The sequence below is a fragment of the Mycetomoellerius zeteki genome, unplaced genomic scaffold, assembly GCF_001594055.1.
Source record: "Mycetomoellerius zeteki isolate Tzet28-1 unplaced genomic scaffold, Tzet1.0 scaffold70, whole genome shotgun sequence".
NCBI lineage: Eukaryota > Metazoa > Arthropoda > Insecta > Hymenoptera > Formicidae > Mycetomoellerius > Mycetomoellerius zeteki.
In genome coordinates this window covers 3398880-3424032 of record NW_017257720.1, presented here as the reverse complement: position 1 = coordinate 3424032, position 25153 = coordinate 3398880, and the positions used below count along the sequence as shown (strand labels likewise).

The window sequence follows — 25153 nt, the reverse complement described above, 5'->3', positions numbered from 1 at the left end:
CCTATTGCCGAACGGCACCTAATACATAAAACTCCTAATACATAATATATATTCATACAGAAGTTTGAAATAACCGCGTCATGGAGCCAAAATGGTGGCAGTTCGCGATACTTTGTTAATCTAGTGACTTTATACAGGATAAACAAGAACATCTATTGGCTGCGTTCAGCAGAACGTTCGTTTTGTAACTGTTGGAAGTTTCTTTCGAGCTGATTGGATCATACTTTTAGATCTAGAAGAATGGTCCTATCTCAGCAGACAATGGCTGCGTTCAGCAGAACATTTGTTTTGCAACTGTTGGAAGTTTCCTTCGCGCTAATTGGATCATACTTTTAGATCTAGAAGAATGGTCCTATCTCAGCAGACAATCATAAAACGGTTGCAAAACTGTTGAGTCTGCTGAACGCAGCTATTGTATAGGCCGCGGACTAAATGCACGGTGTAAACATAGCCTTTAATAGTATCTCGTCGGTGATTGCATCCATGGAAACATTTATCACCAAGTGTGCAGTCTGCAGGCACTGGAATACTTTTGAACAAATAAAATTTTTGTCAATAATTTTATGCCGATAATATATCGGTGATCGATAAAGTTGCTAACGATTTTACCAACAGTAACTAATCGTTCCCTCACTTAATAAACGAAACAAATAGCGTTTACTATCTGAACGCAAGTTTGAAACGCACATTTTATGTTTTATGAACGAATTGTTTTTCAACAGAACAAAAATGTGAAATCCATATAAATAGGTGCAGGTTTATCGATATCGATTATTAATGATAAAAGATTGTAACACTCGTTTAATTTGTTACTTGACGAATTTGATAAATTCGCGGAAAAAACAGAAAATTTTGTCGAAATTTGTTTCCATTCAAAACCGAATCGAAATTGCATGCCGTTATTTTGGAATGTGCACGTCGCAATGTGTCGCGGTTGGCCGTTCGTCCGTCATTAGTTGATGTCTGCATTACATGTGCATGTGGTCCTATTGTCTATTCGAGTTCGGCGAGTAGCTGATGGTGTGATACACGAAGAATCTGAAGTACATTCGCGAGACCGAATCACACAGAGCGAGAGAATCCTGTTGGAGAGCAGTTTCCGAAAAGTGAGTTACCATATCTCGTTTGATTGTATCTGATCACGTTACGCGAGAGGTTATGTTGATTGCGACTTTACACTTCACCGGTCACCCAACTTTTCCTGACTATTCCTGAATGAGATGAATAAGATGAGATGTCCCATCTCGCAAGAATCATGTTTGTGTCAAGATCACAACATGTGATCTAATTATGCGTTAACATACTTCAGTACGAAAGATTCACTTTCTTCACGAGAGAAATTACATCTGACATCGAATTTGTTCTTTTAAGAGAAAGCAATATGGACTTGAAAACAACGCAATCATCATTTATCAAAACTTGCGAATTGTACTCTCTGTAATGTGTTGCCCGATAAGCAGTGTATGATTTGTATTTTAATAAATTAATTATCGCTCATTTGCTGCAACGATATAATTAAAAAAATTATCATTTTTAGTTGCTTACAAAAAAGAACAGAGAAACAAAGAAATATTTTAATTTTATAGTTTTTAATATTATAATATTTAATATTATAATTTTATTATAATATGAAATATTATAATATTGCATTATAAAGTAAAGAAAAACTGAGACACCGTGTCTCCAGATATGATATAAATAGTAAGAGCAATAAGAATTTTATTGGACCATAACATGAAAATATGATACATTTTTTGTTTCTATTCTTTTACATATGTATATATTATAAAATATTATAATGTTAAATAGAAAAAAAAGAAAAACGCAAAGTATAAACATTTATTCTTCGATAATTAATCATTACATTAGTTATTACATTTTATTGCATTAAAATTACATTTTAAAATTAATATTACAAAATTTTGTAAAAAAACTGTTTAAGTTATGTTGTAACAAATGAGCGATATTTTACGCAATATATAATTCGTATTTTTAAAACTGAATATTAGAAATATGTATATACAAATTAACATCGAGTTGAGTTGAAAAAGAAATTAGAAATTTAAATTAATATCGATTTAAGCCTTAAAAAATTATGGAAAACTTTAATTTTTAGTAAAATCTGTTGCAGCTAATCAGCATGTATAAATGAATATTTTAAAGAGTTTTTGCGTTTTTCTGTGTTTTTTCGTCTGTTTGGGTATTACTACTTATTAAAGTTAATTAAACTTTTTTGTTTATTTAATCAGAAAACATACTGAAATATCTTTTGCGAAAAATTTTATGAAAATGTAACCTAATTCTAGAAAAAGTAAATTATGTAATTACTATAAATTATACGACTACGTCAATGCCAGTTTTTCATCACATAGTTTTTAACATTATTTTATTCGATATGCATTTCATTAACCATGCCACTTGTATTTTCTCTTTTTACATTCTGTACAAGAACATGTCGGAAATTTCTTTTTTTTTTTTTTTTTCGTTATGCTTTTTCGTCTCTCTGCATACTTATTCGAGTTAATTATAAGTTTTTATTTATCTATTTGTTTTTAAATTCGCGGAAACACGCGAGAATATTTTTTGCGAAAGGTTTTATGGAAATTTAATCTAAGATACATCATGAAAAGACAAATTATATATCTATGTTTATTACGTCAATGCGAGTTTATCATATAATTCTTGATATTATCTTAATTGATACATATCATAAATATTATTATCTTATAAACGATTAAATTTGTTTTCTTCCGTATGCTGTGTAAGAACATGTCCTCCAATATATTGTAGATACATATAATATTTCATCATAGAAATTACATTACTATCCACTGTGGTTGTTATTTTAACAATTTTTGAAATTTAATCGGGAACCTCCCTAAAGTTGTTCAATATCTCGAAAAAACATATTTTTTTCAGATTTTTTGAACAATTTTAACCTGTGCCACCGGGACACGAGTAGGTGGAAAAAACCTTTGTGGACAAAATTCGGCCGACGATCTAATTCTTAACTAATTTTAAAGTTTTTTTTTAATTTGCTTGAAATTGAATAAGCTATAAACCCATTCTGCGTAAATTTTGATTACAATCCAAAGTAAAAATTGTCGATCCAATGAAGTGAGCAAAAAAAATCAAAATTACTGCACGATAACGAATATTGAATTGGCAATTTTTAATTTGACCCGTAATAAAAATTTACGCAGAATGGGTTTATAGCGCATTCAATGTCGAGCAAATTAAAAAAAAACTTTAAAATTGATTAAAAATTAGAGCTTCGGCTGAATTTTTCCGCTCACTGTGCAAGGTCTTGAAATTTAGTATTGCTTTTTAATGGGAATTTTTTTTAAATAGTCTTTTGACAGTTCATAGCTATCAATATTTCTGTAAACTTCATGAAAATAAAGTTTTCATCAATCATGTTATTTTTTCGAGATATTGAACCATTATAGGGAGTGTCCCGATTAAATTTCCAACATTATTAAAATATCAATGAAGTGAGCAAAAAAAATCAAAATTACTGCACGATAACGAATATTGAATTGGCAATTTTTAATTTGACCCGTAATAAAAATTTACGCAGAATGGGTTTATAGCGCATTCAATGTCGAGCAAATTAAAAAAAAACTTTAAAATTGATTAAAAATTAGAGCTTCGGCTGAATTTTTCCGCTCACTGTGCAAGGTCTTGAAATTTAGTATTGCTTTTTAATGGGAATTTTTTTTAAATAGTCTTTTGACAGTTCATAGCTATCAATATTTCTGTAAACTTCATGAAAATAAAGTTTTCAGAGTTGACAGTGTTACAAAGCTACTATGACAGTTGACAACTGTCTGAATAAAAAATATATAAGTAATAACAAATTTATTTATTGCATCGAATATTATAAGGTTAATCAAATTTTACAAAATGTTTCAAATTTCAGTCTCATATAATCTCTAATGATTAACCATATAATGATTAACCATATAGTGATGATATTTTTTATTCAGACAGTTGTCAACTCCTATACTGACATTGCAGATAGGCTAAAGCAACCAAAAATTGGCTGCTGCAGTCAATAAAAATACTATGCCATATTTTACCATCTAATTTGCTGCAGCAGCCAATCTTTTTTTCAGTGTACTCTACTATTCATTTATATGATTATTCTTTATAATCGTACAAGTATATCATAATAATTTCATTTAAGAAATAACATTAGCATCCACTTATATGATTATTTTTCATAATTGTAGAAATGCATAACATTTTTTTTGTCGCGTTTTATTGCATATTTATAACAAAAATAATTCTTACCTAATAATTATTCTTATATGCGTAATACGTTATTATTATATTATTACATATATATGGGTTCTCAAAAAATTAATTTTTGCGTTCCACATTTTTTAATCTTCCAACGGCACACATTTGTGTCCATGTCATTTTTAACAGTTCTTATTTCTCATATACTTGCGTAATTTTTATAACTTTTCCAATGTCCACGTAGTGGAATAATTTAGTAGAGACCTTAGAAAACATGTGTGAATTTTTGCAGAATTTTTCGAGAACTTTAAAAGCTTCAAAATCGGATCGAACACAAATGACTCATGTCGGCCATTCTAAAATATTGAAAATAAGTATACCGTTGCAGGATTAAATACATTTATATACGTTAAAATCTATTCGATTTTTAAAAATATTACAGAGAAAGATTATAACTATATTTATATAGACAACCAATGAAGAACCGACATTTTAATTTATTTGTATCTAAAAATTAACTTTTATACGTGAAAATTTCAGTCCCCTGGCCCTGGAATGTCACAACTACGAAAGTTGTACTACAATTTATGTTCATGACATATTTTATTGACAATTATTTACTAACTGTTTCGCTTCATATACATTCTATATTATACTTATCAATCACATTTTTAAAAATTTTATTCGATTAAATTTTATTTACAAAAAGTACTTTCAAACTTTATCACCGGTTTTAAGTTTCAGTCCCCTAGTTATAAGATTGTTTCTAAAAAATGGCATTTATAGTTTTAGCAATTAAAGAAACAAATTTACATATTTAATAAATACGAAGTAAGGTTGATGCACAACCTATATTTTATGACTGACGGTCGTGCTTACTTAATGTAATGCTGCATATTCGGCATATCATTGCTGAAAAAGTGCTATAAAGGTTGGTTTCACTAACGCCAGTTACTTGATCGGCCGATTAACTTTGTAGTCAGAATGTCAATAGCAAGACTTCAAAATCTATTTTATTTCTAACCTATTGACACACACACACACACACACACACACACACACACACGCACACACGCGCGCGCGCGCGCGCGCGCGCTACGCACGGTAAAGAAAAAGTATAGCGTGGATAATAAATTAGATTTTACAGAAATATGAATACATTTTGTGTATTTTTACAAATATATATATTTTCAAACAAATTTGTTGTTAAGAAATTAGATTAGAAATGATAAATTTTTAGTTTGGCATTTTTCAAATTTAATCAATCGATCAAAGTAATTGGTGTTGGTGGTGAAACCAATCCTACGGCCCGGTTATTCCATCTTTTGATAAATTTTACCTGTTGGGTAAGAGAGAGTAGCAAGATTATATGCGCGGATTACCAGATTTACCTAACTGGTAAAATTTATCAAAAGGTGGAACAACCGGTCCTAAGCCCTAACCCACTCAAACTGCCAATAGTCTGGTATGTATTATATTTTAAGTTTGTTATTTTTATCATGTTTTGTTTAATACGAATATAACCTTGGTATTCAACTTGCTTTTTAATACCAGAATGAAATATTAATTCAGTTTAGAATTATTCGCATTTAACCTCAAAATTCTCAGTTCCCTGGGTTCATTCCTTGTCCTCCCCTGTTAAAAAGTATGAGGAAATTGACAATGAGAGACGTATCCAGGGAACTGATAAAAAATGTATATGTCTACTGTATTTATATATAGAGACACATTATATTATATAATATTATCATTATATTATAGTAGCATCATACTATTATCATTTATTATATCGTATTTTATTTTTTATTATCATTTTATTCCCCTACAGCATAAAGTTGCAGCAACACTGCTGCAATATTGTAGCAACATTGCATGTTGCAGCAATATTGCATGTTGCAGCAATATTGCAGAGATTTTTCAGTGATATTATTGCAAATTCTGTGCTGTATGGGTTATCATTTATTTTTATTATAATATTATCATTATAAATTTGTCTGGCTGCTTTTGTGACGAAACTAACATGTCCTACACATTTCATAAATTCACTGAAAAAAAGCTCTATAAAGCTAGCAGGATCAAATTAGCAGAATCAAATCGAACTTATCGGAATTTTTAGTATTCATTATGTACTAAATTGTACTATTAATGATAATTATATGTCATTTCGAAAAAGATCATGGCGGTGCTAGCTTAATATTAAGCTGGCAGGACCAATTCAAAATAAAAGAAAAAAAGAAAAATAATATCAGAAATCAATAGGATTGTACTATTTTGTACTGCCAAAAACAATGCTATATTATGTGTTATTTCCAAGAAGACAGTGGCGCTGCTAGTTTAATATTTAAGCTTGCAAGACCATAAAAAAAACACATAAAAAAACAAAAATTAACACAACTGAATTTGTACTAATTTATATGTACCATTAAAAGTAAGTTAATATTTTACACGTTTTTTTCTTAAAATGACTTTATTAGTACATATGTTACGGGCAAAGTCCGCAAATGGGCAGTGTCGACATTGCCTGGGCATTGCCCAACCCAAATCGCGTTGAGCAGTGTTGATATGTTCGGGCAATGCTGATATTATACAACAGGCAACTCAGGTAATGTCGACATTGTCCACTTGTGCACTTTGCCCGTAACATATACAATCTATGAAGCATTCCACATCAAACCGGTCACCTTCGAAACATAATTTTATTTTTTTTTAATTTGCTAATTTGCATATGCTACAGATAAAAATAGACCCGTGTTTTGAGCAAAAAATGTGAGATTTTTTTGTGAAGTTATATTAACGTTTGTATAATAAGTTGCAAAAATTCATAAAAAACGTCGTTCCGTTTTACGTCACGCATCATTTTCATATAAATAAATCATTTTTCATTTGTTTATAATTTTTATGAACATTTTCATCATCAATTCATCAATTTAAAAATTTTGTAAAAATATATTCCCATTTTAATTATGAAATAACTCTGAAAATTTCAAAATGGAACTCGAATGGACTGATAGTTAAAAAATTTGAGTTTCATTTTGAAATTGTCAGGATTACTTCATAATTAAAATGGAAATATGATGATATTTTAAAAAAACTTTTAAATTGGTAAGTTGATGATGAAAAGTGTTGATAAAAATTGTAAATAAATGGAAAATCATTCATTTATATGAAAATTAAAAATAACCCATCCATACGATAGTTAAATTTGACACCATATCGTGTCAATTTGACACTGTATAGTGTCAAATATAACCATTGTTTTAGTATAAAATAACGATATGATTGAGTAGGAGCAGTGGCGACTCACATTAAATTAAATTTGACACTATAGATTTAACAGTGTTAGTAAATTTAAAAAAAAAATAAAATGATGTTTCAAAGGTGCTCGGTTTGTTGTAGAATGCCTCATAGATTGTAAGTATATACTAATAAAGTCATTTTAAGAAGAACACATGTAAAATATTAACTTACTTTCGATGGTATAGATATAAATTAGTACAAATTCAGTTGTGTTAATTTTTGCCCTTGTGTTATTTTTTTTTATAGTCCTGTAAGCTTAAATATTAAACTAGCAGCGCCACTGTTTTCTTGGAAATGACACATAATATAGAATTTTTAGTAGTACAAAATAGTACAAATTCAATTCTATTGATTTCTGATATTATTTTTCTTTTTTTTTATTTTGAATCGATCCTATCAGCTCAATATTAAGCTAGCAGCGCCACGATTTTTTTCTAAATGACACACGGTACAAAATTATCACTAATGGTACAATTTAGTACAAAATGAATACTAAAAATTCCGATAGGTCCGATTTGATTTTACTGATTTGGTTCTGCTGGCTTTTATAGAGCTCTGAAAAAGTGTATGGATAAAATCGTTATCAAATAATTCCAATTTTTTAAGAATCTATATATATATATGATATATATTAATATGTATTTGTGAGTTACGAAAAATTGAGCATTTTGTGATGACGAAAACACGATGAGGAAAGTTGTTTTGAATGGTACGTATTGTCATGAAAATGTCTCGAGGGTATAATAGATCTTCCTGTGTTTACTTTCGTAACATTTTCTAAAAATATACGAGTCTCGATCAACATTGTCTGCGTTCTACAGGAAAAGCAGTTTTGAAACTATTCTTTAACATGATTGATCTTGCCTTTAGTACTTCACTGGATTTAAATGTATAAACTAATTATATTAAAGAATTTTACAATAGTTGCAAAGTTGCTTTCTCTGTTGAATGCAGCCAGTACATGATATTAGCACAAAAATGACATTTCATAAGAAGAAACGTATAAATCACAGATATGGCTGTATCTTCCTGGACGGCTGCGGCCGATCCGCGGGGGATTTTAATGCACATTCGTAAATTGACGTACAATGAGGACCATTATAAAACGCCTAATGGCTTTCAATGGGATTAATTTACGAGTCGCGCGGCACGGAATAGGCTGTGCCGCAATGTCGTATTGTTCAGCGTTTTCTAGAGTCCGGAGCTGCAACGTCCTTGCGCGTACAATTGACGAAATGAAAATAGATTTCGATCGCATACACACGTTCGGTGCTAAATTAATTTAATAATGTGATAACAGATTGATATTTGTCTAACAACTTTATTATTAGAGAAATATTAAGAGAAACAATTTTTTATTATTACATTGAAAAAAAAGATTGGCCGAATATAGCATAGCATTTTTAATTGGCTGCTGCAATCAAAAATTGGCTATTGCAGCCATATTTTACCATCTAATTTATTGCAGCAGCCAATCTTTTTTTTCAGTGTAGTGAAACGGTTTTATTGTAATTATTATTTTAAAAATGTCACGTTGGGGAATATTTTTTAGACGAACCACCTAACATTTTTGGTTTTTGTTATTTTTCTGCTCTTGAAAAGAATCCTTTTTTTTGGACATGCATTTTGTTATTTATATTATGTAAGAATTATATATTAAAAACAGTCATTTAAACTAATACAAAGTGTGTTGTTTTTTCATACGCGTTAAATCGTAATAGATAAAAGCAAGGCTAATAACGAGCGAATTCATAATGTTGAATAATTTAAATTATAAAAAGAATAATCTTTATTTATAAAGATGATAACAATCCAGAACGTTTCGACTGCACAGAGCCTTCATCGGCATTATATTGTAATATTCGTAAAAAGTTATATAAATAGATACTAAATTATTATAGAAAAATTAGTCTATAAATTATTATGGCGAAATATGATACGTTGAGAGACGTCAAACAATAACTCAAAGTGAAGATGTGTAAATAAGAACATAATAAGAAATCAACATTAAATTAAAAGCGCTCTTACCACATTTTTTTTACATATTTTTATTTTACTATTTGACGATGTTTCTCAACGTATCATATTCCGCTATAATAATTTATGAATTAATTCTAAGCAAAATCGTAACTTGTTCTCGCAAAACTTGTAAGAATTTATAATTGGAGTTGTAATTTTATGCATACCGTAACATGTTGTTTATAAACATCTACGATTTCTTTTAATAAATCTTATGACAAGAAACAAACTGTACTGATATTACATAAAGTTATAAGCATTCCAGTCATGATTTCTTACAAGTCTTACGAGAAACAAGTTACAAGTCTTATGGTTTTGTTTAAAATTGACCCACACTGAAAAAAAAAAAGGCTGCTGCAGCAAATTAGATGGTAAAATATGGCATAGTATTTTTAATTGGCTGCAGCAGCCAATTTTTGGTTGCTTTAGCCTATCTGCAATGTCAGTATAGGATTTCGATAGACTAACACAACCAAAAATTGACTGCTGCAACCAATTAAAAATGCTATGCCATATTTTACCATCTAATCTGCAGCAGCCAATCTTTTTTTTCAGTGCATTAATTTAATATCTATTTATGTAATTTTTTACTGCTGTAGTATATGAATATTTTAATGCTGTTGAAGATTTTGTACAGTCAAAATATTCAGGATTGTTATCGTAAATAAAGGTTTTTGTAAATAAAGGTTATTACAATTTTAAATTAATCGACATCTTACATTTGTTCGTTGTTAGTCTTATTTTTATCTGTTTTGTATATTACGAACTATATTAATATTTACGTTAACTGGTGATCTAATTTCTCTCTTTTCTTGCATGTGTAAATTTCATTTGTAAATAAAGACAATTTGTATAAAACGGAATAATGAGATTGCTATAAAACACTTGTAAAAATGGGCGAAACTATCCTTATCCCCTCCGACAATCAATAAATAGTCGAAATAGTTCCTAAAGTGAAAATAGGTGCGCGCATTACGTATGCGCATTGAGTAAAAACTAGTAAACGCACTTTACGTGCCTTTTATGACTATTTACTGACTATTAGAGGAATAAGGATAGTCTTAGCCCATTTTTACAAGTGTTTTACAGCGATCTCATTATTCCGTTTTATTCAAATTGTCTTTATTTATAAATAATATGCAAGAAAAATCAACGTGTCGCTTATGACGTATTTCTTGCTTGTGACGCGACGTCACGATTCAATATGGCTGATTGTGAGTGAGTACTCATGTACTTTAAAAACGCACTGCGAATGTACTGTATCACGAATGTACTTCTTCTTGATCGTCGGTTGTATACTAGCCCACAAACGCGGTCAAATGCAGTTGCAGTCCGTCTGCTCTGGTACATACTCGTGTCGAGATGAACGTATATAGATCGCTGTACACTCTTAAATATCATTAATTGTCGCGTTAAAAAAATTAATCGGACAAGTGATACCCCTAACCGATCGCACGCTCTCGTTTTAATGTAATTTGGGTCGTTCAAAGATTTCGTTAGGTAGAAGGTTTAAGATTGTCATTTTTTATCACTTTGGATCTAAAGAATCTAATATCTCCTGTTTTTGAAGCTTACGGTTTAACAAATGATTAATAGAGCTCTCTTAAATTTATACAAAACAATTTAGATAGAAAAATCAATGAGAGTTAGACGCTGATCTCGGTGTGTAAAATGAATACGATTTAAACAAAAAATTATACGCGATATTAAGGTTTCGTTAATTTTTCATAGAAACCTTGTGCTCCCTTTTCTTTCACCTTCCCAAGGAAAATTTGGGAAAATCGATTTTTTTATTCAAATATAGTCTGAATATCTTCGTCGCTATTTTGGCGTTTGCTTCGTTCATCTTATTGTTGACGATCGCCAGAGTTTGTCGATGAATTTCTGCTGACGATCCGCTTTTCATTCTAAATTACTATGAGTGCGTGACGCTAATTTTGAGCTTAGTTTTTATTTTTAATTATTTTTTTAATTAGTCATGTGAAAGTCGAGAATTGTTCTGTGAATCGCCTTTCAAACCGTCAAATTCAACGGAGAAAGTCTAACGGGTCGAGAAGCATATTTATTTTTTGCAATTATCTCGGAACTGTTTTAAACGAGTGAAATATAAAGACAAAACATTGCGAGAACAATAATGCGAACATATGAGCTCAGAAGTTGCTAACGCGAATATACAAAGAGAAAAAAGAGGCAATACAAATAATGATTTTACTGAAGTATCTAAAAATTTATGTAACTAAATATAATGATATTATGATACAGATATGAAAATGATTTTTTTGTACCATGAAAATAATAATTAATATAGAAATCTCATGATAAGTAATGCTACAAAAAGTTTTAGGTACATTCTAGTAATCAATTTGAGCATTCTACATAATTATTTTGATGGTCCAGCAAAATTATTTTTAGATCTGTAGCGAGTTAAATTTTTAGATATATTTCAGCAAAACCGTCTCTTCTGTAAGATACTTAACTCAATTTTAATTTAGTAGATTTCTTGGTAAATTAGAGTATAAAATATATGATAGAATGCATTTAAAATGCGTCTATATTTCGCAATATCTAAGGATGACTGTACTGCAGCTGTTTCAATAAAATATTAAAAAATGAGTCATTTTTCTTTTGATCACACAATGATAATTCTTTTTGCTTGTTAATAATTTTCATTCAGATTGCTTCTGAATAGTATACGATTCTATTTTTGTTTATAAGTATTTTCATTCGTCAAAATTCATGTTTTTTATCTTGCATCGTTTTAGAACTCTTACGGCATGTTACAAAGGTTTTTTTTTTTACATAATAAATCATATGAAATGCGGAAACGCGTGCAACTTTAGCATAAAAAAGTTATAATCAATATTGTTGGTAACTTTTATCTTGTGATCTTTGGATTTTAATCTTGATTTTTTGAGTGACCAATGAGAGTCTGAAGATGTTTATGTTTTTAGATAATTATATGCTTTATGAATCTCGCAACAACTGTAACTAATTATGAAATTGTATTTTAATACATCACACAATTGACCAACGGTAGTTGCGAATACTCTTACGCTTTTGGATGATTATATTTCGTAAATCTCATAACAACTGTAACTAATATAATTATTACATAAAATTGTATTTTAATTACGTAGGTTTCTGAGCGTAGTTTTAGTTATGTTGGTTTCAGTACGTAGCCAAATAAAATATTTTATTATAGATCAAGAAGCCACTGTAGTGATTTTGTTACCTATAGCGACAAGTATGGCAAGTGGGTAACCTTTTATTTCATGTAAAACATAAAAACAATACATATATATTTAAGTCCGATCGCGGTTGCATGAAGGGGAGGTGAGCTTTCCAAAATGTTGCAGATTTTGATTTTGTTACTGAAAGCATCAAGGTTGAATGTTGTTGCAATCGATAGTTAATACCTTTATTCCAAGATAGACGGACTCTCATACCCCTCAGAAGTGTACAAGGGATCGCTATACTGGGTTGAAGTGGTAAATTTTTTCTGAAAAAAAAAAAAATTGATAGCGACAAGGTTGAATTTTTGTTTACTACTTAATTTTGATATCAATTGTCGAGAAATATGATTCCTATACCTTTTGGATGGTCACGAAGGCAGCCATACCTTACCCTCATTAACCCGAATCCCCCACCATCGAAAATCAAATTCGCGATAGGTTAAAAATTTAGTGCTCTTTATTTGCTAAAAAAAATTTTTTTGCTCCAGCGATTTACGAGGAAAAAAAACAAATGGGGGGTCCAGGTTAAGATAAAACTGGATCCCCTATACTGAAAAAAATAGATCCAGTGGTGCTACAAAAAAATTAAGCACACACAGATTTTTTTGCTCTTTATTTGCTCCAGATAGCGTACAAAAAAATTCGAAAATTTAATATTTAAAAAAAAATATCAGCGGTCGCGTTGCGAAAACCTACGCGGTCGGCGTCGCGCTACTTCAAGTCTCTTTTCTACTTCCACAGAATTATTTGCTTGAATATATTTGGTATCAGAGTAATCGCTGGGTTACGTACTGTCAAAATATGACAAAATCTGATTTTTTTACTAACTGTAACGCGTGAGAAATCGAAGAGACGTGAACGTCTCCTCCCTGCAAATCAGCGCGCTATATATCTTAAATCGCTCGTGGAACGTCGTAAGAATTATTTGCTCCAATGTTTTTGGTAGCAAATTAATCCTGAGACTGTATACTATCGAATTGTGCTAAAATCCGATTTATTTGCTAACTGTAAAGTGCGGAAAACAGTCAGTATGTCGAGCAGGAGCGCGCAGTCAAATAGCGCGCTGCGTATCAGTATCATCTTACATCGCTCATGGAATGTCGTAAAAATTATTTGCTCCAATGATTTTGGTAGCAAATTAATCCTGAGACTGTATACTATCGAATATGCTTAATTTTTTTGTAGCACCACTGGATCTATTTTTTCAGTGTGGGGGGGGGTCCAGTTTTATCTTAACCTGGACCCCCCATTTGTTTTTTTTTCCTCGTAAACCGCTGGAGCAAAAAAATTTGTTTTTAGCAAATAGCAAATAAAGAGCACTAAATTTTTGACTTATCGTGAATTTAATTTTCGATTGTGGGAGGTCCAGGTTAATGGGGATCCATACCTTATACCCAAATACGTACAATTTTACATGAAGTAAGAATTGTAAGTATTGTATGTGTTCGGGTAAGTATAGCTGCCTTCGTGACCATCCAAAAGGTATGGGAATCATATTTCTCAACAATTGATATCAAAATTAAGTAATAGATAAAAATTCAATCTTGTCGCTATCGATTTTTTTTTTTCAGAAAAAATTTACCACTTTGACTCAGTATGGCGATCCCTTGCACCCTTCTGAGGGATATGGGAATTCGCCTGTCTTGGAGTAAGGGTATTAATTATCGATTGCAACATTTAACCTTGACGCTTTCAATAAAAAAAAAAAATCAAAATCTGCAACATTTTAAAAAGCTTACCTCCCCTTCAAGTGACCGCGACCGGGCTTAAATATATATGTATTGTTTTTATGTTTTATATGAAATAAAAGGTTACCCACTTGCCATACTTGTCGCTATGGGTAACAAAATTACTACAGTGACCTCTTGGTTTATTAAGGGGATGCTAAAGTTGTTCTACTTTATCATCATTTCCATTCGGTGAAATATCTCCGAATTGAATTGACGGATTGCAAAATTGTTTTTACAGAATTAAAGTACGCACAAATAGGACCTCAGCTGTATCGGATTTTAGGAGAAAATCGAAAAAAAGTTTAATAATTCGCTTACTTTTAGCTCGTACAGCTGACACCTCAGGTCTATATTTGCTTCATACAAGAGTTTTATAGTTTATATCTTGAAAATAAGCATAGGTCTGAGGTCACATTATTGTAACGAACGATACCAAGTTTATAGAACTAAGATTGAAAGTCTAGAAGGAAAGTAATCCCACCGAATAGAAAATACGTATATACGGATGCTTTGCGAAGACTGGGACTGTCAACAGAGTCGAAATTCCATGTAGTAATAGTTGCGCGGTCTTGCGATAGATGGCATATGTTAGATAAAGATAGATGTATGCGTTTAAGTGAGATAGAACGATATATAATATAATGTAAGAAATGAATCAAAGATGTCACTATTATCGAATTTGGAATTAAAAAAAGTCTGCACTATCGACTTCGATCAAGTTCGGTAATCGGTTTAGGATCCCCTCTCTCTTAATTCTTAACATAATTTTTCTCGAAAATTACGTGAGCGTGTGAATAAACTTTTTATCTTCGCGCCTCTTCAGAAAGGTCATCGATCGCATTGCAATTTGCGCCGGATATTCCACAGCTAAAGATGATTTATCCATGCCGTGTCCAGATTGACTGATGGGGAATCTGTTTTCCACAATCCGGTATCTTATTCTTAAAAAATATTGCATACGAAAAACTATAGTATATGGACGTTACATAATCAATAATACTGATTAGTAATATTGAGTTAGTAATACTGACAGATGCAATATTTATTATGCCTACATTGAAAGAAAAGATTGACTGCTGCAGCAAATTAGATGGTAAAATATGGCATAGCATTTTTAATTGGCTGCAGCAACCAATTTTTGGTTTCATTAGCCTATCGAAATCCTATACTGACATTGCGGATAGGCTAACACAACCAAAAATTGGCTGCAGCAACCAAAAATTGGCTGTTGCAGCCAATTAAAAACGCTGTGCCATATTTTACCATCTAATTTACTGCAACAGCTAATCTTTTCTTTCAGTGTATATAATTATTTTGATAACAAAATTATTTTCAGTATCTTGCTAAATTTTTAGATATTTTAGCACAATCGTTCTTTTTGTGTAATTATACAATTATAGATACTGATAGAAATACACTAAATTATATTCATAATGTTAAATTATATCCAGTTTGAGTTTATCTTTAATTTCTATAAGTCGCCATTGCTCTTACTCAATACGTCGTTAATTTAACTCAAACAATGGAATTAAACAATTTAACTTAAGAAAATGTATTAAATTTGACTTTCAAGTTTAATTTATTATTTAATAAGTGCATACATTAATATGGACGTTGTTTATTTTGAAACTATAACCACAGAAATATATAGATTTATTAAAAATTTGACATACATGAGAAAATTAAAAATAACAAAATATTATTTAATTCAAGGGATTGGATCATTATTGCTCCTTTAATATCTAATAGTGTACTGACCCTCCCTTCTTACGGATGCAATAATGTTACACGATCAATAATATTATTAGTATCAAATAAATTATCAATACCAGTAAATATTGAAATATTATAGATTGTATGTTAATATTATTGTATTGCTATAGAATATTGACAGTAATCCAGATTTCTTGATTCTCGAGCTCACACTGAGAAAAATGTTTGATTGAAAATGAACGAACCAGAAGATTCTAATTTATTAATCAGAATTCCGATTATCAATTTTAGAATAGTAATTTAACCAGAAAATTCTATTTTGTACATTTTCAATCAGAATTCCAGTTAATCCAATCAGACATTTTTCTCAATACTGTGTTAGGAGGTATTAATGTTCGAGAATTAAGAAATCCAGTTCACCGTTAATCCATCAATATTAACCACACAATCAATAATCAATATTGTAGTTTGTTGGTACTGATAGTAGTAGTATTGACCATGTGAAGTCCATATTACGTATTTATAGAGTTTCGTATGCGATATAAATTCAAGAACTTGTGCAGCTCCCGCTCGTGGGTTTCCGTACCTTTTGTGTGATCCAGAAGGTCACGCGCTCCGCTCTCCTTGGCGAATGTACCTTGAAAAGCGTATTTGAAGGCATGCATGCACGCATGAAGCATCACGGCCGGCTCATCATAATCACCGCACGGTGGAGTCAGTGAGTCAGTGAACCGTCCTCAGTAGCAGTGGTGGCAGCCAGTGAGTTCGGTTGGATACGCCAGTTACTTAACGTGTTGCGGTAGAAAGTCGACGATAGTCGACGACACTAGATCGACCGAGTTGGATCGTACGGTACCTAATCACCGCCTTCGGAAATTCGGAATTGCTGCGATCAACCACCGTCGGATCCTCCGCTCTCTCGCGATTTCCGAGCACCGCTCCGATCTATGGATCTCACGGACGGCGCGATCGATGGAGTCAATAATCCCGTAACGTTACTGATCGTCGATCCGATCGTGAGAAACGAGTATGGCAGCGACGAGCAGCACCTGATTGATTGACAGACGTATAGTGTGCATAGAACAGTTATTTTTCTTTTCTTTTTTTTCTTTTTTTTTGTTCTTACAATTAAATCGAGTCTCTTCGAAAGTGAGGATGGAGTGCCTCATCGAACTCTTCCTCTTTTGCGGAGTGGTCTGCTACTTCTTTAATCTCAGGTAAATCAATCCTGTAGATTAGGAGTAATGATTCTTATTAGTGACTTAAATGTTACTCTAAAAGCGGATTAAATCGACGATTTTATAAAATCTTGAAATATTTTATAGAATTTCCGGTATCCTATGTGTCGTGTTCTATAAAATCGTTAGCGATTTTATAAAAAGATTAAATCGTGAAATACACAAATGATTGGAAAATATTTATATTCATGAGTGATATTTAACGTTAAACGTGATCGTCCAATTTTAAGTTTTTTGTAAAGGAAGTATGACGAATTGAAGCGTCTGTGAAATTAGCACCCCAACATTGAAATTCCATAGTTCTGATTAGAGTTCCCGTTTCCTTTTGTTGAGACGAAGAATTCTCTATAATTTATAACAAGAACTCTCGTTATAAATTATAGAGAACTCTTCGTCTTGACAAAAGGAAACGGGAACTCTAATCAGAACTATGAAATTTCAATGTTGGAGTGCTAACTTCACAGACGCCGAATTGAAGATCACGTCATATTTAACGTTGATATTGAGATATAGACCTCTGCAGGTTGTAAATGGTGTAAATGGATTTGTGGGGAAAAAGAAATATTACTGTTTTGTCGAGTTTTATACTTACTTTATGATTATTTTATACGATATGAAAATATATCTTCGTATTTTAACATTAAATGATTCGACGATAAACACAAACTTCTTATTTTTTAAGCTTTTTATAGTCATGATAGAGTTATTCATGACATTTTCAGATATATATAAATATATCTGAAAGATATACAGAGTGTCCAAAAATTTACGAATCAAAATACTACAGCAAGAAAGTTCCCGAAAAAAATAAGTTGAAAAACTGTTTGTCATTTTTCATTCCGTTTTTCAGATATAAAAGTTTAAAACGAGCCAAATTTTATGATTAAGCAGTTGTCTGTTCGTGAGTTGCTATGCACAGTCATACTAAATATCGATGTGCGACTCATGGCAACTGTTTGTTTAATCGTAAGCTATAATTGGCCAGTTTAAAAATTTTTTCAAAAATAGGGGAGAATGGTCTAAATCGGACATTTGCAGTTTTTACTCTCTATAAGGCATAAATAAAGTCCGATCGTAAAATCGAAGGTGCTGTTAGAAAGATCATTTAATTTTCTTCATTTTTGCTTCAAATTATTTTGACGTATCTCTCACTTGTGTTAAACTATAATGGAAAATGTAAAAACGCTTTTTCCGGTCCGATCTAGAACTATTGGTTCCAAATCGGACCATCCCCTGGTTCAAATCGAAAACTCCTATTTTTATAGATTTTTAAATAGAATTTTAAAATATTTTAATATATTTTTCTTAGTATTGTCTAGTCAGCCGATCACCAGTACTACAACCAGGCCTATAAGTTATTCACTGTACCGTCCGATTTGGATACGGGTCCTTTTGAACTTCGGAACAAATTTTACAATAAACTGCAAAAGTGATCACGAAATGTTTGATATTTTTTAATTCTACACTCTTTAATTATCTTAAATCAATTACTTTTCAAATTTTTAACACCTTTTAAATAATGATTTACAAGGATTTTCTTTTTTAAAAAAATTTTCGCACGATGGCTGAAAATATATATTTGCCTTTATTTTATGAATGTTATGACAGAGAACTGTCAAACTGCTATCACATGTTCGGTGTCTTATAAAGACTTTACGTTATAAATAGTATGCAAATCTACTTAACCGTATTCATTTAAATTAAAAAGGTCCTATTTAGAACACGGTCCGATTTAGACCATTCTCCCCTACTGTTTAAAATAAAAAATGACAAATAGGTGTTTTTAAGAACTTTCTTATTGTGATATTTTGAGTATCTCGCAAATTTCGAGACATCCTATGTGTATAGCGTTTTTTAATGAATAAGAATTTTATTTTATTATTCTTGTTTACTTCTATACAAATAATTCTAATTTATGCAACTTTTATTTTTTTGGCTCTCCTTTCAGTCTCTTCATATTATATATTTTCGGTGAGCCATCAATAATTATTTGTGACCAAAAGATTGATGAACGTATTTTGTATCAACAAACAGCGTTGTAAACAATTTTTATTCTGAAATCCTAGGACATATTTACCACGCTTTGTTAGGCACTGACATTCACTGGTGTTCCATAAAGATCATTATAATGTGCAACGTTTAAGAATTTGAAATCAAAATCTATTTATAAACAAAATCCTAGCACCAAAGTGTCGAGGCTATAATAAAGTTTTGAATTATGTATAACTTTATTTAAAGCGAATCAGACCGATCAAAGTTTACGCAAGTGTAATATAGTATACTAGCGGTCATTAATGTTTTTCCGCTGAGTTGTAATGTGCAAGCGTTTCATATAGTATACGTTACGTACATATATTATAGAAAATTTAGTGAATTTTAGAACGCAGTAGAAAGGTATTAATGACTGCTTCTGTACAAAGTACTGAAGACAAAAGCTGACTGTTGCTCTTCTTGTTAATATCGATATAAAAATTGCAAAGAAAACAATTGCGAAAAAGAATTGCAAAATTATAAAGATTGCCTTTTTATATACAGAAATTTGACATTTGTACAAACCTGTTGTGTAATAATAACATTTTTTTTATATATTTTTTATTTTTATGTGATACACAAGGTCAAAGTGCAATCTGCCAGATAATATTTTATATCTTATAGGCAAAACTGTAGTTATCAAACAGTACAGTTAACAAATGTGATATGTATTTACAATTGTTTAACAAAATAAGCAGCTACTGTTACTAATGTTCAAAAATTAAAAAGGAATATATGTAGAAAGAATTGATTTAGAAACAAAATTGATTTTTGCAGCGCAATAATTAGGTTAGTAATTCATGAACTTCCGAAGTGACAAAGAATTTCACTTTCACGTCTTGTGGTTGTCATTTTTTCTGTCTGCGATTTAATTTGTCAAAACTTTATAATTTTTACTCTCTCTATTGACATTTATTCATCATTAGAATCTTTTTCTCAGTTAGAACTTCATTATTTACAACTAAAAGAACATCGTGTAAACACGTGCTATGTTAGTTTCTTTCTTCATTTATAAATTTTTTATATGTGATAAAATAATTGCAATGAATAATAATTCCTGTGATATGACGCAAACAAGTGTCTTTTAATTTGATTAATTTTAATCTAATTATTTATCGAATTAATCCCCTTATTTTGGTAGCACTCGCAAGAGTTTATTTCATTATCGGAAACGATAATCTCGAAATGTCTCGTTATCATTAAACGAGAACGACGTAGTATGTCCATGTTAAATTGATCCGAAAAAATATTCTTGGTAATATCAGAGTGAGGATCATCCGCTTCTTGTTATACAGTGCTTATAATATCTAAAATAATTTAAAATTGTGAAAATATATTTTAATAGGTCTCTCTCACACTTTTCTTAGCATTTTTTACTTGCTATATTTTTATATTTGATTAAAGTCAAAATAGTCTTACTTTTACATAAATAACATTAATCAAATGAAATTATCAAATAAAACATTAGTCAACTAAAATTATAAATCTTGACACATGTAGTGTCTTTATACATACAAAATATACTTATCTAATATATTACATGCGAGATTTTATATGCATAATATGTAAAGTTTGTTTTCTCCACGTTGCCTTGGAGAGAAAAGAGGGAAAAAAAATCGTTGTAAAAAATTTAAATAAAAAGAACAAACTTATATACATCTTAATATTGCTACAAGTATGCAGAAATTGTTATTTAAATTATTGGACAATGCTTCCTAAATATATTTTACAAAAATATGTTATTTTATAATTTCTCTCTTATACCCGTTTCTACTAATATAGATTAACTTTAAACTTGCTTCAACTTACTCTTCATTTCTTCTAATTTTTAGAATTAGAAAAAGATGAAGAGTTAGTTGAGAACCGGGTACAATTCAAATCAAATTAGACTTCATTGGTACAAACGGCAGGGACGGATCCACGATGGGAACCATGGGAGCCATGGATTCTACCTTGGGTGTCTTCTTTCTTAAAAATGTTTATAGCAAAATGTTATATATACTTTTAATTTTTCTGAAATGCTTAATCACAATTTTGATATTCTAAAAATATTTTTAATTTAAAAAACTTCTAGATTCTTATGACTTAAGGCTTACTGCTCTTTTGTAGACATCGCATGTGCAGCGTTATGCAAAAGTCTATGCTACTTTTATTTTCCGCCCGTCGTAAGCAAAAATATTTTTGCGTAAATTAAAAAACATAAGAACGGAAAGATATAGAAACTGGAAATTTTCTTTTTTGTTTTGGTTGTTGGCATGGTGTTGGAGAACTTGGAGCCCAATATAAATCCATCAATAGTCCCCACCTGAGAAGTTCCTGGATCCGCTCCTGATAAACGGGCATTATATAGAGAATTAGTCGTTGCGTTCTACTTTCTGTTAATAATCCTCTTAAAGAGTCTTTTAGATACAGAATCGCTCAAATACTAATCAGATTGCGAAATGATTGGAGAGCTGTTAAGCTATTATGTGCATATGCACTTATGAACATATTGTTGACAGCTGCCGAAAAGTATTTGAGGAAGGTATTTATCTTGTTTTTTTGTCAATAAATTTGCTGTTACAGAAGAAGATTCGCGAAAATGCACATTCAACGTGATTATTCACCTGATACCATTCGTCGAAATATACGTTTATACGCAAAAGTGTTTTGTACACGATTTTCCCGATGACCTTGCTCTTTATTATTCGTTAGCCACATCTTGTCAAGCATGATTCCTATACTGATACATGCAAGGGCGATGGTAATTTTCATTTCCCATGGCGATGCACGTAATGCAATCACATTTGACGTTCCTGTTTAGTTGAACCAGCAGATATATTTATATTTCGGGCAATTGATTATTTGAATTGTCCGAAATAATTATGCTATTATTTACATTTGAATCCAATTTTATTACAGTTACATTATATATATATATTTCTTAATTACGAAATTTTTGACGAATTTTACGCAGATTTTTCTCGAAAATTATTTGATCTTGAAATTTAAACATTTTAATGAAGTAGGTATAGCGCAATTGTGTTTTAAAATTACACAAAAATCTGTGCGATTTTTTATTTATCTAATTTCAATAGCATCGTTTTAAATTTTGTTATTAACATACACAAAGAAGCTGTTCATTGTTTATTGCCATTAATTAATAATTTCCATTGTGATTACATCATTCTGCTAACCATTAAGTTATGTAAGCCAGTGAAATAATACGCATGATTCAGTTTTGTTAACAATGTAGAAGTTTCGATGTCGATAACCTGACCTGATACGATGGAAATAAATTCATAGAGCTTGACGTCGAGGGAATTAGCAAAACAATAGTGTTAACGAGTGTAATCTACGCTCATATAATTAGATAAATGTTTCACGATTTCTAAATAAAAGCATAGTTTACTTTACAACATTGTTTACTAATGCCTAGTACGTTCATTCGATCTTTTGGTTACAAAGGACTTGTTATTATGACTCACCGAAAATATACAAAAAGGTTGAGAGTCAGATCATTAGCCTTTCAAAATTCCTGACGTTCGCACTTTACTCTCGTTGCCCTAGCATGCTGATAAGAAGAGGAAGTTGCGTAAACCAGAATTATCTGTTATACATACACAAGAATTCTTTTATTCTGTTAAATAATTTCGTTAAATTATTTATCATTCTGTCATATTTGCATATATTTATTGAATATAATCGTTCATATATTACTTTTTTTTCGAGCCACATCGGATGAGCAATTTAAATAAATTTTTCTCTAGTCTCATTACGAACATATAATAATAACACTCACTATGACATATTTTTATTTGCATCGTAAAATGTATTTTGTAAAATTTAAGTAGTATGTAAATAATATAATTGGTAGACTTAACACCCGAGACACTACTATGTCTTGATATCTAAAAGGAGGCTGGTCGTTTTGTAACTAAATCAGCCATAATTTCTCAAGATTTTTCTAACAGCAAAACATTTTGAAAAGATAAAATCAAAATAAGAACAGAGGATAATTTTTCTAAGATCATTAATTTTTTTTTAATACAACATTCTTGAATGTTCCAAGAATTTAAGGATGCGGCGCACAAGTGGCTAATTCTTTATCTCTTTGTTAGCGCCTTCTCGCTTTTATCGTGTCCGTCCGATGTTCAAGAGTTGTATTAATGAGCCATTTCTGGCGGCACATACAATCTCCAGCTTTCTTGAATTACGTACGATTGTGGTATTGTTCTCTTCTGCTCTTCGTTTCCTTCGGACCCCTTTTTCAAGTATCGAGTATCCCTCTCTTGCGTGTGATAGACTTATCAATGTGGACTTTGACAATTATTGTTAACCAGATCCAGACTCTTGCTTCTCTTATTTTTAGCGGCTATAAACACGGCCGTTGTCCTCTAATATATCAATGTATGTTTATCGGTCATCCGCATGATCATATCAACATCGTCACCGGTACAACGTTCATCTTTTTTGCAACGTTTTATTATTATAATTGATAGAGAACTGCCATCTCATATGTTTTTCTATTTTCTAAAATCATTCTTTTCATTTATGATAATTAATTGAATTACATTTATTTATTATTAGAACAATCTCTCAGTTAGAACTTCATTATTTACAATATATACTATTTATTTATCCTATATAGAACTATAGAACTATTGAAAATAAACTCAGAACTCTCAATATTTAATGAGTTTCCACCAATTGAGATGCTAGTTTCACAGACACCAATACATAATATAATATGGCTCAAGTAATGAAATTAAATAAGAAGGGCTACGAGCTAAAATTTTGGCTCGTAGCCCTTCTTAACACACTCTTATTTAATTTCATTATTTATAACTGAAAAAAACATCACATAAATCTGATGCGCGCTATATGGTCATTAGTTTCTTTCCTCATTTATAAATTTTTTATGTGATGAAATAATTTTGATCGTTTTTCTACGAATAATAAATTACGCGATGCAAACATGTATCTTTTTCCGTTTTAATTTAATTGTTTTTAATCTAACTCTCCTAATTTATTTATCGAATTATTCCCTTATTTTGGTAGCGCTCGTGATAGGAATGTTTATTTCATTATCAGAAACAACATACAAATATCCTTTTTTTAAGTTCCATTGAATCTCATTAACCTTCAACTATAGAAACGTGATAAACCGCGAAAAAAATCTTCAATACATTTTATTATGCTATTTTATCAAATAGCATAATAAAATGCATTGTATAAAATAAAGTAAATGTAATGTATAGAAACGTGATAAGCCGCGAAAAAAATCTTCAATACATTTTATTATGTTACAATATTTTATCAAATAGCATAATAAAATGTATTGAAGATTATTTTATCAAATAGCATAATAAAATGTATTGAAGATTTTTTTCGCGGTTTTTATCACGTTTCTATATTTTTATTAAACGTAAACATTTATGTCGATTTGTGTGTACGGATGTAAGCTGCACTTAGTGCGCACTAATTCTGTCAATGAAAAACGCTACTATATGATTTTTGCGATAAATATTCTGAAAAGAAGTCAGAATTCTACACTACGCGCATAAATTAAAGCATCACCTCTCACACCTTCGAAAAATGGGTAAACTTCAAAGAAGTGTAACATCTACAAAAATGGTCAAAATGAAATTTTAAAAAAAGCATTTTG

The 25153-nt window shown here is 30.7% G+C and overlaps 1 protein-coding gene and 1 long non-coding RNA gene across 3 annotated transcripts in view; one reads left to right on the top strand and one right to left on the bottom strand.

Annotated features, from left to right (window-relative positions):
* LOC108729100 (uncharacterized) overlaps positions 1-10730 on the bottom strand; it is a 19980-nt gene extending 9250 nt beyond the window's left edge. The window contains exons 1-2 of the long non-coding RNA XR_001936918.1: positions 10649-10730; positions 4384-4393 (exon numbers count right to left, since the gene is read on the bottom strand). This is a non-coding gene — a long non-coding RNA (uncharacterized lncRNA). The remainder of the gene's footprint in view (positions 1-4383; positions 4394-10648) is intronic.
* The window catches only part of mino (glycerol-3-phosphate acyltransferase mino), a 37287-nt gene continuing 13101 nt past the window's right edge, over positions 968-25153 (top strand). The window contains exon 1 of one of the 2 annotated variants that reach the window (XM_018458033.1): positions 968-1106. Coding sequence is in view for 1 of the 2 variants with exons in the window: in XM_018458032.1 (XP_018313534.1) it covers positions 17393-17454 (62 nt within the window). In the remaining variant the exon portion in view is untranslated. Of the gene's footprint in view, positions 1107-16976; positions 17455-25153 lie in introns of those variants that run through there. The other variant, XM_018458032.1, reaches the window with a different exon arrangement.